Here is a 15,051-nt window from a genome sequence, read left to right as displayed (position 1 = left end):
AGATAATGATGATGTTGTGCGTTTGTGAACAAAGTGATGCTGCAGCACAGAGACAGACCGAGCAGAGATCTTAAGGCCTTCTTCTTGGTCTCTCACTGCACAGAGATAAATGCTGATTTATTTTAATAAGAAGCGTGTGTCTGGCAACACACATCAAAGAGACAATCATTTACATGCAGATAGTCTCACATTAATTATCAGAAAATACTGAGATCTCTGTCCACTCTAGTCTCAGAGCAATATTGCTGCTGTCCAGTTTTAAATGAAGGTAAATGCTGCAAACATCTGTGATAACGACATTATAGGCAGATTATTATGACGCTCTGAACATTTGCAACAGACGAACACAAGTCCTGTTGAATAACGAGACTGAGCTTCGCTCTAGTAGAAAACCTTTAAACAATAAACCTGCAGTAGTTTGACGCTTTTTCTGCTGCCCTGAAGATATTTTACATTATTCAATCCAAAAAGACATCCTTCTGGTTCTGCCTTTTCTTTGCGTGTTAAAGTTTAATTCCAGCCCCTGGGCTATCTGTGGGTACACTTATTACCCGCCTGCACACATTGAAAAATGGATCTAACCCCTAATTCTATGGCCCACTCCAGGCTGAAGCCACTCCCCTTTCAGAGCCTTCCTGTACCTCTAATAACCATCAACTATTATACCAAAAATCAAATATTAACGATATAAAAATAATGAGTAACAGTTTAAAGATGAACTCACTTAAGTTTGTCAGCAACGCATCGTATTCTAAGAGAAATGTAGACTTTTACTTGAATGTCAATTAAGTAGAAATACTTTAGAACAACAATAAAAGGAAGAAAACTGAGCTTGTGTTTGAACCAAAGGTTATGGAGTTAAAAATATCTGAAGTTTTCTTTTGAAAAATAAAAAACAAATTAAAAAAGTACAACATTGAAGTACTGAGAGAAAAACTAAAAACATTCAGCTTTTTAATGTCAAACTGATCGTTTTGACTATAAAAGGACAAACGAAGTAAAAATGTATACTATTATACACTATAGTACATGTGTCAAAGTCAAGGCCCGAGGGCCGGATCCGGCCCTCCACATCATTTAATTTATTGTTAGTAAAGGCCCGATGTTATCTTGTGCTCATTTGTATATTCATAACTTCTATAATTTTGACAAAATATATTTTTATGGAGAGTAAAATACTGAAAGTCATTTAAGGTTTAAGTTGATTTATTCTGGAATAATATTCCTGCCTTTTTATTCATAGTGTTGTTAGAATGTTACATTTTTAAAGCTTTAAATATTTGTGTTTTATAAATGTTTATCCAGTGCGGCCCGTCACCTAAGGCCTGTTTTGGATTTTGGCCTCTTGTGTGATTGACTTTGATGCTCCTGCACTACATGTAACTATGAAGTATCGTGTCACAGTACCACATGTACCACAGTACTACATGTAGACTTTTCTCAGACAGACATGAACCTTTTCCTTCATAGAACCTTCACAGAACAATAAGTCCAGTATTAGAATAACAAAGATCTGAGTGCAACAGAATATCATGACGGCTGCTCATGGTATAGACGTATTGACGTGTCTCTGGTGAAAAAAGTAATAAATCACATTCTAAACCCTTAACTGATAATCGCAACTTCTTACTGCAAACTGGCTGTGTCCCACACAAAATTAAACTGACAAAGTCATTCCAGTATGAAAATGATGATAAACTTATAAGCAATCTCAGTACTTCCTCAGTTTTCAAAAAGTCGAGTTTGGAATACGAACACGAAGGCCAGTATGGCTTCAGGAAAAGACGAACCCCACTATGGCCATCACTGATGGGTTGGACAACAAAAGGTATACAGTCAACATATTTGACTGTAGAATGACTCAGTCCTGCTCAATAAACTGGAACTATGAGGAATCAGGGGTTGAACTGAACTGGTTAAAAAGTTATTCAAGTGGAATATGTCAATATTGGTCATTTCACATCTAAAAGATTTGGGGAAGATTGTGCATTTATTTGTTTTTGCTGGTCTTTAAAGTGACCCTCTGATCTCATCCATCACTGCCCAGACTTTCCATGGACAATTATTTTTCTAAAACAGTTTTTATCATCTGCCAGAGCAGAGCTGCTGTGTTCTGTCCACTCTGTCTCCTAAGGCATGTCATCCAGCTTTCTTTCTGCAAGATTTCACATTCACATTTCATACGGTGACATTACATTACCTTAACTTACCTCCAGGGAAAACCTAATGCAAAAAAAAACAGTTCCCTATGTTTAAGGCTCATGTTTCTTGAGTGAAATGCAAAATAAATTCCTCATTTCCAAGAAAAATGAAAGGAAAAAAATAAAGGCGGTATGGAAGACAAAAAGGACGGCCTCATTTTCTGTGCCATTTACTGGCTAGAACTCTGCAGCAGCCTCCCCATCACAGTGTGTCAAAGACTGTAAACAAGCAAATCCCAAATGGAATCAGACGCGTGCATAAGAAACAATGTTCTGCAGGTCTCTCCATCACCTATCAAGACGGCAAAAGCATTTGTTTTTATTGTTCATTTTAAACAACATTCTTCCTTTAAACACAGGTTTTCTAGAAACCATTGTCACTGGCCATGCACTCATGGCATGTGTCATTCTCGTGAAGTCAAGCTGCCATCACTGTTATTTATGGGCAGACGTGTCATCACGGCGTTTCATTCTCTAGATGGTACAGACATTCACCTGTGAATACTGACCTGCATCATTTTTCTCTCAAATAGCGGCCATGTCAGCGCTAAACGCAAAGCGGCTGTTATTAATCAATGATACATTCACTGATGGGAAAACATGTCCAACAATCAGATTCACTCTGATGGACCTACACGTGTCACGACTGTCCGTGCACATCTCCAGATTTTAATAGAGGCTCATTTGGTCGTCAGAGTGATCGGGCGATTGGTCATTTTTCAGCTGTACAGAACAAATAGAGGCTTTATGCCTTTTTGAATTTCACTTGGATAAAGGAGCATCCAACAGGACAAACCGGACAAACAGGATCAGAGCTGACATGTTCTTAGCAATACTTCTGGAACTGTCATGATTCCTGGAGCAGCATCTAGCACAAGAACAGCAGCATGGTTCCTAGGAAATATTGGTAAATAGCTAGCACTATCTTTTATTATTACATTGTCACTTCTGTCATGAACTAAAATGTATCAACAATATAGTGTCCTGTGTCACCTGCTTGTTACCCTTTATTTCCTACAGGTGCCATAAGATGATGAGTGAGGGGTTATGGGGTCTTAACGTTAGCGTGATGCATAGCTCATGTCAGTGCATTCGTGGAGAATAGGGCCGAGAATCACAGTACGATGCGATACACGATACATGACTCACCATGTCCAGGATATCGCGATACTGCAATAATTGGTTAAAAAATCATTTCTGATGACTCACAATATATAGAAGAACACGTTCTTTTAGGGAAATATCTCCCTATTCATGTTTTAGCTTGAACACGATCATAATAAACAACAGTGTCTTATTTTGTGTGACAATAATAGACACTTTAGTTCAAATCAGTAATACGGTCTTTGATGAGCATTGGCATCAATTAAATCTGAATTATCTGTAAAATTCAGCGTTAACAATAGTAAACATGAACAGCAGTGACACGACTTAGTGCAACATTGTTGTAAACAAAAGAACAAAAAAAGGCGCCCCCTATCTAGCTCCAGAGGAACCAAAGGATGATGAATATGACGTTTTACAGCCTCCTCACAAAAATCAAAGATCAATACTTGGTGAGAACCATGGAGAATCAATCACAGGACTAACTATCGAGATAATTTACAATATTGATATTTTGGCACACCCCTAATATATAAAGTGCTTAGGATGGCACATGCAAAACACAAGAATGTTTGAGTATATTTACATGACTGATCCACCCAGCGCTGCTGATCCAGGATACTGCAGTTTGGATTTACATGTGGACCTAAAAGATCCCTTAATCTGCAACACGGATAAAACTCAATGAAACAAATAAAGAGTTCCTAAGGAAGCAGATCCCTGGTTTCATTTCCAGAGCTCATTTAACCTTTATCTGCTGAAACCCATTGGGTCTATTCTATAGTAATTGGATCTACGTAGCACCAGCATTGGGGGTGTTAACAAGCACAATCTATGAATATTAATTACCCTGAAGTTTTCTGCACACTTCAATTCATCCATTCATCTGAATTCTTTGAAGACTGTTGAAGTCGTGTCCTCATTATAAGGTGGATACTCATTGATCTCCAAGGTTTTCGAGGAAGAAACTGTGAATCTTTATTCCTTTAACAAATGATCACAATTACTGTGTTTAAAAATAGCTTCTCGGTAAGATTCCCTAATTATCCATAAAGAGTAAACATTCCAGAGCTGGAAACGCTCATGTTTGAACAGCATTTAGACCGAGGTGTTACAGTGGCCTCCAGAGGGCCTGTTAACACGGTTCTTATTTACCGCCTTAAACACACAAGTTGTTCAGCTAAACAGCACAACTGTCTGTGTGTGTGTGTGTGATGCTAGTGTGTGTGATGAGTTGTGTATTAATAAAACACTGAAAGATACACCTTCATGTTCTCTAGTTGATCAAAAGGTTCATTCTGAAATGATGTGATTGTCCGTCTGTGTCCAGCTGCCTCAGTTTAACTGCTGGGTTTAGACACAGCTCAGACGCGCCGCACAGCCACCAGAGACCGTCTAGGTCCACATTTCGGCTTCTTCATTCCTCAAAGTCTTTCTATCATTTACATGGTGGTCAGTCGCACACATCCCTCATTTATCCACATGTTTAACTATAAAATCCATTCAAAACTCAAATATACAGGACACACAAAGAATCTGAAGAAATAAACAGAAAAGAAGCTAAAATTCTCTCAGAATGTGTTTGATAAATGACAGAAATGTGTAAATGAGATGAAGAGAAGATAAAAGAGAAATCTTTGACATTTACAGCACATTCTATTACAAAAGGACCAAACTCTTTTTTAGTCTCATTTACAAAATGATCCACAGAGTGAACACTATGCTGGCTATACATTGTGTTTAGCCTCAATAAGTACAAATTGTTCAATAAGTTGTTCCCTAAAAAATGTTTTGGACGCTTTTGGATCTGAAATGAGTAGAAACAGTGAATTTGCTGAGGTTCTATTTTGCATAATTCCAAGCTCTGGTTCCAGTTTAAAGCACGTCCCGTTCGTGTCCACGGTGACCACCGCGATGGCCCACATTCCTCTGATCCTCGAGCTGCCAGCACAGAAGCTTCCATCAGACCAACGTTTAAGTCCTCCAAAACGTGGATGACTAACGCATTAAAAACAGAATTCAAGTGTAGAAAGTCTTAGAAAAAAACAGTCATTTTTCAGCCTTTTTTCATTAAATAATTATTTCCTCTTTTTTCCAGCGAAGAATTGCATTACTGTTCAATTTTCACTTCCATTTGTGTGATTATTAATCAGATCACACATCAATTGCTCAAACCAGCAAAGAAATTCCGCCTGTAATAAAACTGTCATGTGCTGCAGTATAAAGACAGATGTTGCCAGTTGTGTGATAACATAATTAAACTGCTCTGTGAGGAATTCCATAAAATTATTCAAATTGGGCGAGCACTATCATTTTACCAATAAGCAATTTAGGGCAATATGCAGTGTCATAACATTGATGTTATCCTCTCCGCTAGATTTTCCAATAAGTTAGAGTCTGCGTCTGGCCTGCAGTGGAAAAATGATCCGCCAGCTCAAAGACACCAGAGAGATGTGAGGAACTGGAGGAGGCTCAGCGAGAACGTGGAAGACAAACCAACGGTTTACGAGGAGAACACTCTACTGGTCAAGATCAGACCGGTGTTGGTCGTTCTTCAGGTGTTGGTCGTTCTTCAGGTGTTGGTCGTTCTTCAGGCGTCCGTCAGGTGTTGCTCGTTCTTCAGGCGTCCGTCAGGTGTTGCTCGTTCTTCAGGTGTTGGTCGTTCTTCAGGCGTCCGTCAGGTGTTGGTCGTTCTTCAGGCGTCCGTCACACCTGAGGCTCTGCAGGACCGCAGACATGACTGCAGTCTTTGGGGTTCTAACCAGGATCTCAGACATCTGCAGTCTGTTCCACAAATATGGACTCGAAAAATTAGACATTCTAAATCACTCATTTTGAATCTTCATAAATATAGTAGAGTGTAGTAAAAATATACCTCAGGTAATGTAATTATTTCTCTAAAATGTCAGAATGATGTTGGAGATGTATTTAAAGTAAACGTATGGCTACTGTCACCTTCGGTTCTCATCCTCAAAATAAACTATCAAACCGTTCAGTAGAAAAAACTGAAGTTTAACAAAATAACTACTAAAAACAATTTTGTTGGACCCCTTCTGCTCTCCTTGGTTTGTTTACATTATAAGTGGGTCATCTGGACCCACAGACGGTACGCTGATTGATTCTTGAGTTTCTCTAATGTCCATGAAAGACATAAAATCCTGTCCACATTTGTCCACATTTGATGGAAGGAATCACACATCAATATGTGGGCGGAGTCATCTGGACCCCAAAGAGAGCGAAGGGTTTTAAATGATGTCAGCACCTTGAATGAACATATAACCAATAATTGATTAAGAATATTAAGAAAATCTTCAGATCAATGATGTAAGTCGGACTGGACCGAATGTTCATCTAAAGTCTGGAAGTTTTCTGGTTTTTGCACATTTCAACTTCCTCATAGACACCAAAAGCACGAGGATGGTAGAGTCAGTCTGTGTCTGTAAGGACGGTAACGGCAGTAACCTGTCAACACACCTGAGTCTAGCGGACAGGTGTGCAGCGTTTAACCGTTCTCGCCAGGTGTGTGTGGTGGTACGCAGGTGGAGCATGTGACTAAAGTGTTGATCATCAAATATAAGTGCAGGAAATGTGATGAAAATGAGGTGAAAGTGAATACCAGCAGTGTAGAAACAATAATCATATTAAATTAAGATCATTTTCTGCCTCAATAATAATGATATTCTGACAGAAAATATAAAAATGTTAAAAATACAACATGGAGCATTTTTATTTCCACTGTTCTGTTTGAAGTGAGGAGCTCGTTGTATTTTGGTCCTTCATTCCCGTTTCTTTAAGTTGTTACCATAAAGTGTATGTTTTTATATAATGAGAAGTTTGATCCAGGTGGACTTCAGGTCGTCTCCTCAGGAATCTACACAGGTGGGGGCGTGTCTGTCTTCTCTGAACAGCTCACCTCCCACGCCGTCGGTGGGCGGGACTTTCCCGGTGAATCAGAGTTTCCTGTGTTTGTAGGCGGCGCTGGTGCTTGTTATTGTCATCCCAAAATTAAATAATGATCAGTTTCCTCTTAGGATTTCTAATAGCAGACAGCTCGTTTTGGCTCCGCCCCCAATAACGAGTGCGCTGCTGCTGCATTACAGCCGTCAGATCGACGTTTGTCTTCCGGCTTATTTATTAAAATAGAGGATCACTTTTGTCCAAAAACTGCAAATAAACCCATATTATGTGTTTAATTTAATAAAATCTCAATCACAGAATCTGAAAAAGTTGAAGTTAATTTTAGTCAGTTTATTACGCTGATCTCAGAGCTGCACAGCAGGACGCCTGAGGGAATTAATACATATTAACACATTCATTATGTGTGTTTACGCGTCAACATTCACAGCCCTAATAATAATATAAATGCTTTTTAACGCAGATTGGAAACTGGTAATTTTGCTGAGTAACTAATAACTTTTAAGATGCAGCAGCATCTTAAAACCTAAGCTAACCCAACCTAACCCAGCCCAACCTAACCCAACCCTAACCTTAACCCTAACCTTAACCCTAACCTTAACCTAAACCTAACCCCAACCCAACCCTAACTCTGATGCTCACAATGTTCTGAAGGACCAAATGAATGTCCAGAGACTGAAGAGAAGGTTCACAGTTTGTTACAGATTCATCAGATGGACCATAATTAGACATCAGAGGAACATGCATCCTGCACTTCAACAGGTGAGAAATAACTGAACAAGACAGTTCATTATTGTTAACCGGCTCAAGCTGCTTCATCAAACGTTACTTCCGAGCTCCGCCTCCATGTTTACGTAGACGGCTGCTAAAGTTCTCTGCTCTGAAGAATCTTCCTTTCCTTCAAACCACAAACAAAACTGGAAACAGAAAAAGGTCAAACCAGACGTGAGGAAAGTAACCTGAACCTAAACGCTGACATACGCCCAACATGAGGTTTTAAAGTGGTTCAACAGAAACTTCTTCTTAACGAGAAGATTGATTCTCCACAAACTCTGTCTGAGTTCCTAATAGCAAAGTTTAAATCAAGCTTATGGTCCGCTTCCCTCCGATCTGACCATAAATCCTCCTGTCAGAATCAAGATGATCAAACAGGTAACAGTTATCTCACTCACCATCCTTGTTAATGAGGGCTGTCCTTCATTGTTACGCTGCCTAATAAGAATAAATGACGTGCCATTGTTTGCTTACTTTAGTTAGAGGAGCTTTAATTGATGTTTGGATCCCTCAGCAGGATTAATGGAACTCGGTTCAAAATGATCAACCTCTGCCTGTCTGTTAGTCCTACAACAGAAGCAGAACCGTTCCTGACGCTTCATGAGGTTCTCGTCCGTCTGAAACATCAGACCTCTCCTCCATCCTCCTGCTGTCTGCTGGTTTCACCGGAGACTTTTCCTGGTGAACTCTCTCATGGCTGCATGAACGTCGCTCATGGTCCTCTAAGATCTCTCCTTCAAGCGTTTTCCAACACGGTTAATAAGAAATAAATGAAGCAGGCAACTTAAACGAAAGAGGAAGAAGTCTTCTTTAGAAATGCTGGATGTTAAAGTACAACAACGACGTCTTCTCATTGATGTGATCTCTGATTCTTTAACACTTTCTGATCCTTCATTTCTCTGCTTGTTGTCCATCTAACTAAGTTTGTCCAAAGAATGAAGGAAACATGAAGGAGTTACTCTGTGAGCATCTATTCCACAGGTATGGAGGCGTCCTCCATGATGCTGCGGGACGTTTGAGCGCAGTCTCACTGACCGTTCACCACTGTTCTTCATCTGGTTACTTAAAAATAAAACATGTTAAATAGTACATCTAGAGCGGAGAACATCTGAAGATGGAGGAGCATGACGCACGTTTAGGACCGACTCATTCAGAGCTCGTCCATGAAGCAGCATGAAGGTAAAGAATCCAATTTATCCAGTAAAGACACTTCCAGGCTTCATGTAGCCGACATACATCTTTTATTAGGGCCAGGAATCGATGAAAAAATTAACTAATTAATCGCAAACCTGGGAAAAAAAAATCATCACAATTAATCACAATAAACTTTTTTCTGTTACAGTTCGATCGCTTCGTATCGGCAAATAATCACAATATAAATGCACACAAACTGTACTTTTAGACATTTATTTTTAATTAATTAAGGCTGTCAACTGATTTAAAAAGATAAATCAGATGAATCACATCTTTGTGTTGTGATTAAACACAATTAATCACAATGTTTTACTCTAAACGTGATCACAATATGTCCAGAGAAAAAGTTTTCTTTATTGTTATTGTCTGAGATCTTTAGATTAATCGTGTGAGCTCAGACTCATCAACAGTAAGATAATCAGAACTCTGAAGACGTTTATATCGGCAGGATTACTTTAAGACAACAGAGATGCTGATATACAGCCAAAGAGCGAACCTGCAGACTTAAACAAAACGTTCGGATCACTTTATGTCACCGTCATTTCGTTCCTCTTCAGGACAAAACCAAGCAGTAAGAGGTGAACGTTCTCTCTGAACTGATGCGTTATTTAACCTGTCACGACGTTCAGCATTTCTATTGTTTTTCTTTGCAGTCGAGGTTCAGCGATGCCTCAGCGCGTCACCGTGGCAACGCGCTGGAGCACTGATCAAATAGTCCACTTTTAGTGAAAAGAGATCTAACCCCCAAAAAATGCAACCATAAAGTACTAAGAACCAATGTAGCGCGTATTTCTCTTGTAAATAACCACGGTAAATGTGTGATAATACCTGGTGGAGGGTTTAAATCCCGGCGAGGAAGCCTGAATGGGCGAGCCAAAGACTGCTCCATGAGGTACCATTCATTCACATTAATGAATGTTAATGATTCTGTTTGGTAAATCGCATGTGTTAAAGTGTTAATGTTCACAGCCTATTTATATATATATATATTAATCCTCTGACAAAATCCCTAATGGAAAGTTTTGATTAGAAACTTAAACTTCTTCTGATTTGTTTGTAGTTTTTGTCTTTTTCTTTTGTGCAGCAAAACTTTTGCAGCTTTGTCAGTTTAGAAAAAGGAAAATACAGATGATTGAACAAAGTGAACGTCTTCACTGTAAAGAAAATCGTTTTTATACTTTAAATGCAAAAATGACCAGAATTCTTCTGCATGAATCCATGGATGGTTGGGACCTGATGCAGATCTTTCTCCGCGTGATGAATAACATTGACTGTTCTGAACTTCTCGCTCGCTGACGGATGTGACAACAGACAGCAGGCTGTGGTCCTCAGCGAACAGCTGCTGACAACAGCTCTGCTTTGCTGTCGGATGAGCCGCCATGGCTGCAGACACGCTGATCTGTCGGTGCAGCCTCCTTCATGTTCTGTCGTGTGTTTAACAGCAACACCAGAAGAAAGAGCCTGTCTGCTCGTCTCAGGCCCGAGACGGGAGCGCCGCGGCCGCAGTAATGGTGTTCATCTCTCGCCGCCGCGCTGAACGCCGCTCAGCGCAGCATTAGTTGTGAGTGTGAGGTTTGTTTACAACGAGCCGCAGAAAAACGCTGTCATCCGATTGGATGTCACCATTTCTCAACTGTCCGCTAAATTCTCAAGCACCTCAGTATTTCCAATACGTTTAAACATAATCATAAATATTTCACCAAAAGGCCGCTGCTGCATGCTACAATAAACACACAATCAAACACAATCACACAGAAAAAGCACTTCTCTGACTTTAAAAATTCAATGAAGGCTGCAATATACATAAATGATAATAATAATGTGTTTATATATGGGGTGTACTTCAAGGCTAATGAAATATTAAGTTGCACTTTAGCAGCTGGCGTGCCCTGCTGCTGCTTCATGAATCAGCTCTACCTGCTGCTGCTGCAGATGCAGGAGGTCCGAGCCCGCCACATCTCCTGATGGCGTGGCGCTTCCAGGCCGTCCGTCCTTCAGGGCGCCCTCCACGCTTGCTCTCCCGTTCTGATCAGCTGGGCCGTTGGCCATCACCTCCATCCCCGAGTCCATCATGACCTGAAGGAGACGACAGAAAAGAAACAGTCGTCTGAACACACGGGATCCATGGAGTCAAAGTTCAGACATTTCTGTGAGATTTTCAGGAGGATTCTGATGTTTTTTAAAAAAACTCTGTGGTTTTCTCGGACATAGTTTCTGCAGAGCGGCAGGAGTTCATCAGAGATTTGGTGAGAAGTAACCCATTGATATCCCAGTCTCTCCCACCAGCTTACACCCCCCCTCAACCCCCTCCTATAGTCTCTGCTCCAACAACAAACGGCGAGCAACATCACGAGGAACTGAAGGAGTCGACATTGGAGGGACCAAATCTCCAAAGGTTCTCAGAGGGGTTTAGGTGGGGGGAGGGGGGAGGTCACATGACGTCACAGCCTTGTTGGGACATGGTGGTCATCCACCAACACCACTCCTCCATCATCTGGACCATCCAGGACTCATCAGTGAACCAGACTGTTGAAAATGAGTCTTCATGTCTGTCTGCACCCCCCCCCACTGCAGCTGTTTCTGTTGTTTGGGGGGGGTCCAATAGAAGGTTTACCTGCAGCCTCTGGAGAATCCTCCACCTTCATGTTGGTGGACTCCAGAGACTCCAGCAGCTTCTAACATGCTGCTGCTTTGTGATGGTATTTTAGCAGCTGCTCTCTAAACCTGATGGATTTGTCTTCAGAAACCTTCATCATTCTGTCTTTATCTGCACCAACGTCTGTCTGAATCAGACTCTAATCTCTGAATAGAACGATGATCACACTGAAGGTTTCAGGAAATGTCAAAGGTTTGTCAAGACATTCAACTATTTCAGCTTTTTCAGCAGCAGAGATCCTTTTTCTTCCCATATTGATGAAAATGTTGGTCTGCTAAATAATGAGGAACGTTCTTCTTTAGTAGTTTTTCATTTATTGAACTCACCAGTTAAACTGATGATCACAGGTCTCTGAGATCGATGTCAGTGATCCAAAGAGACACAAAATCATCCATGAGTTTGATTGAAAATTTGAAAAACAAAGTATTTTATCCGATTTGGATAATAATTTAGAAAGAATTAAATATTGGATCCTTCAGACCAGAGAACAGTTGGTCCCCTCAGTCGCTCTTGTGACATATGATGGATCTCTGAGCCAGTTGAATGAATGAGATCCTCTCTGCTGTAACACATCAGACTGTCGGGATCCAGCAGTGTGAGCCTGAACACGCAGCTAAAACAATCATTTCATGAATAAACTTCTACATGACAAAACAAAGGGAGCAACAAAACCGGCCCGCCAGATCATTTCAGATTTTTGTTTTTAACGGCCCGATGTTATCTTCCAAGTCATGCTCCTTCCCAAGTCGTCTCATCCTGACGTTTGGTTTAGGACCCTCCGGGTCAAAAACGGACATTTTGGATGTTCCCAACTCGTCCAATTAAATCAAAGCTCCCCGGGGCGCAAACCAGTACCGGTCCAGTTCTGGGACGGGGATCACACCGTTGTCCTAACCCTAACCTTAACCAGGTACCAGACAGTCGGTACCAGGCACAGATCAGCACTGGTTCCAAACGCGGTACCAGATGTGGACCGGGCCAGGGTTAGGGTACCGGTACTGGCCGTGTCCCGAGGTTTGGTCCACGTTAAAAAGTTATGTTTTTTAAAGTTTAAAATGTAGTTTTAGTGTGTTCAATAAATATTTGTCCTTTGCGGTCCGCGACCTGAGGTCTGCTTTGGATTTTGGAGTTTGACCCCCAACCATTAATGAACGTCTACAGAACGTCTGGAGAGAAAAACAACGCCAATGACCTGACAATGACCAACTGAACTCAAGACACTGTCAACAATGGACAGAAATGAAAGAGGATGAGATTTGAAGTGACTGACAGGAGAAACTCCTCAGAGAACATGACCAGAAACATCACCGACACACCGACATTAAACGCACAATCCTCACACTAACCCTCAGTAAGACAGAAATGACCTGATGGAGTCATTAGAAAAACAGAAACGATATAATTTCATCCTGAAAGTGTAAAACATGATGGAAACAAGATTTATAGTGAAGTCGTATCGTCTGTGGAGATGCACGGATGCAGGGGGTCTCCAGAGATTTGGTCCAAACAAGATTTCCCTGGAGTTGGTGAGGGGGGAGGGGGGGCTGACACATGGAAAATTGAAGTTTACAACTTATTTATTTATTTTTTTTTTAACTTGTCCTGTCCAACAGCTGAGAGCTTCTTGTGTTGGGCAGATTTTACTGTCACAACAGGGATTTATTGAGTATAAACCCCTGTTGTATTTAATGCTAAACTTTATTTATATTGATTATGTTTTATTTTATTTATTTATTTTTCTTTGTCGTTGGACCGGACGGAAAAAGGGAAGAGGGTGGGGGAGGGGTGGGGGGGAAGATAAGATGGCAACAGAGGGAAGCAACATCATAAAACAACCAGGACTAAGTGATAAACTAGAATGGGCGGGGCCTGTCTACACACACTCTATAGTTACACACACACTTGTTGGCCAAAATAGTCTCTACATTTAAACTGAACATACTCACATATACTATACATATACTACACATGTACTCAATTCAACTGTAACAGCAGCTCACACACTCCATCATACAAACCCATTCAGATAAAGACTTTCATTCTGTCACACAAACGGTTAGTGCTAAGGTGAGCTGATACCTGTGCTCAGGTGAGTGTTTATGTTTCACTGAGGTGGATGGTGATGGAATGTACTCAGGGTTTACTACTTCTGACACCAGACTATTTACAGCAGAGCTGGACAACTCAAGTTTGAGATCGTCTTCGCCACGTTACATCCTGAGTTTTTGGAGGCGGTTCAGAAAGAAGTTGTGTTGTACTTTGAGGCCACATTTACACACGAACACAAACACAGACTAGCCAAAATATTTTAATATGTCGCGATATTTAGTCCTACGATTGATTCTCGATGGTTCCCTCCAAGTATTGATCTTTTATTTCCGTTTGAAGAGGCTGTAAAACGTTATATTCATCATCCTTTGGGGAGACGTTCCTCTGGAGGCAGATAGGGGGCGCCTGCTGCACCAATGTGTCCGGCAGCTACTGGAATTATTTCATTTTTTTTCTGTTGTTTACAACAATTAGTGTCTCTGCTGTTCATGTTTACTATTGTTAACCCTGAATTCTTCAGATAATTCAGATGTAATTGGTGTTAATGCTCATCAAAGACAGTATTTGGACTAAAGTGTCTATTATTGTTGCACAAAATGTGACACAAGTTGTTTATTATGATTGTGTTCAAGCTAAAACATGAATGGGGAGATATTTTCCCTAAAACATGTGTTCTTCTCTTTAAAGTGAGTTACTAGAGATGATTTTTACCAGTTATCGTGATATCATCGATATCGTGAGCCACGTATCATCAGGTACTCAGGGATTTCCCGCCCTAATCGCACGCGTACGTCAACACGCTCGCGCTCACACATGTGGATTCAGGTTACTTCTGGCACGGCGTTCCCAATATAACGGAATATGTTTTATGAACAAATACTGAGATGAGAGGAAGTCACACAAGATTGTCTGTGTTATAATGTACGTGTGGGAGAAAAATGACCATTTGTAACGAGCCACATGTTTTCAAGTTTGAACTAAAAACAACAGTAAGAGGTTAGCTTGACTAGGATTTTACATTCAAAGTCACGTTTGCAACAGAAACGTGCGCACCAACACAGCATCTCTATAGGTAATAAGGAGAGTGAGCTGACGGCCTGTTACAATATCAAACTACGGAGCCACAATAAAAGAAAGAAAGGCTGCAAACCAAAGTGA

The 15,051-nt window shown here is 40.7% G+C and overlaps 1 protein-coding gene across 13 annotated transcripts in view; it reads right to left on the bottom strand.

Annotated features, from left to right (window-relative positions):
• foxp1b (forkhead box P1b) overlaps positions 1 to 15,051 on the bottom strand; it is a 179,803-nt gene that overhangs the window by 86,292 nt on the left and 78,460 nt on the right. For all 13 annotated transcript variants that reach the window (XR_004947971.1, XM_036212113.1, XM_036212109.1 and 10 more), the window contains one exon: positions 11,106 to 11,264. Coding sequence is in view for 12 of the 13 variants with exons in the window: in XM_036212113.1 (XP_036068006.1) it covers positions 11,106 to 11,261 (156 nt within the window). In the remaining variant the exon portion in view is untranslated. The remainder of the gene's footprint in view (positions 1 to 11,105; positions 11,265 to 15,051) is intronic.

The sequence above is a fragment of the Oryzias melastigma genome, linkage group LG5, assembly GCF_002922805.2.
Source record: "Oryzias melastigma strain HK-1 linkage group LG5, ASM292280v2, whole genome shotgun sequence".
Classification (NCBI taxonomy): domain Eukaryota; kingdom Metazoa; phylum Chordata; class Actinopteri; order Beloniformes; family Adrianichthyidae; genus Oryzias; species Oryzias melastigma.
Note: the sequence above shows the minus strand (reverse complement) of the source record. Positions and strands in the feature narration are given on the sequence as shown.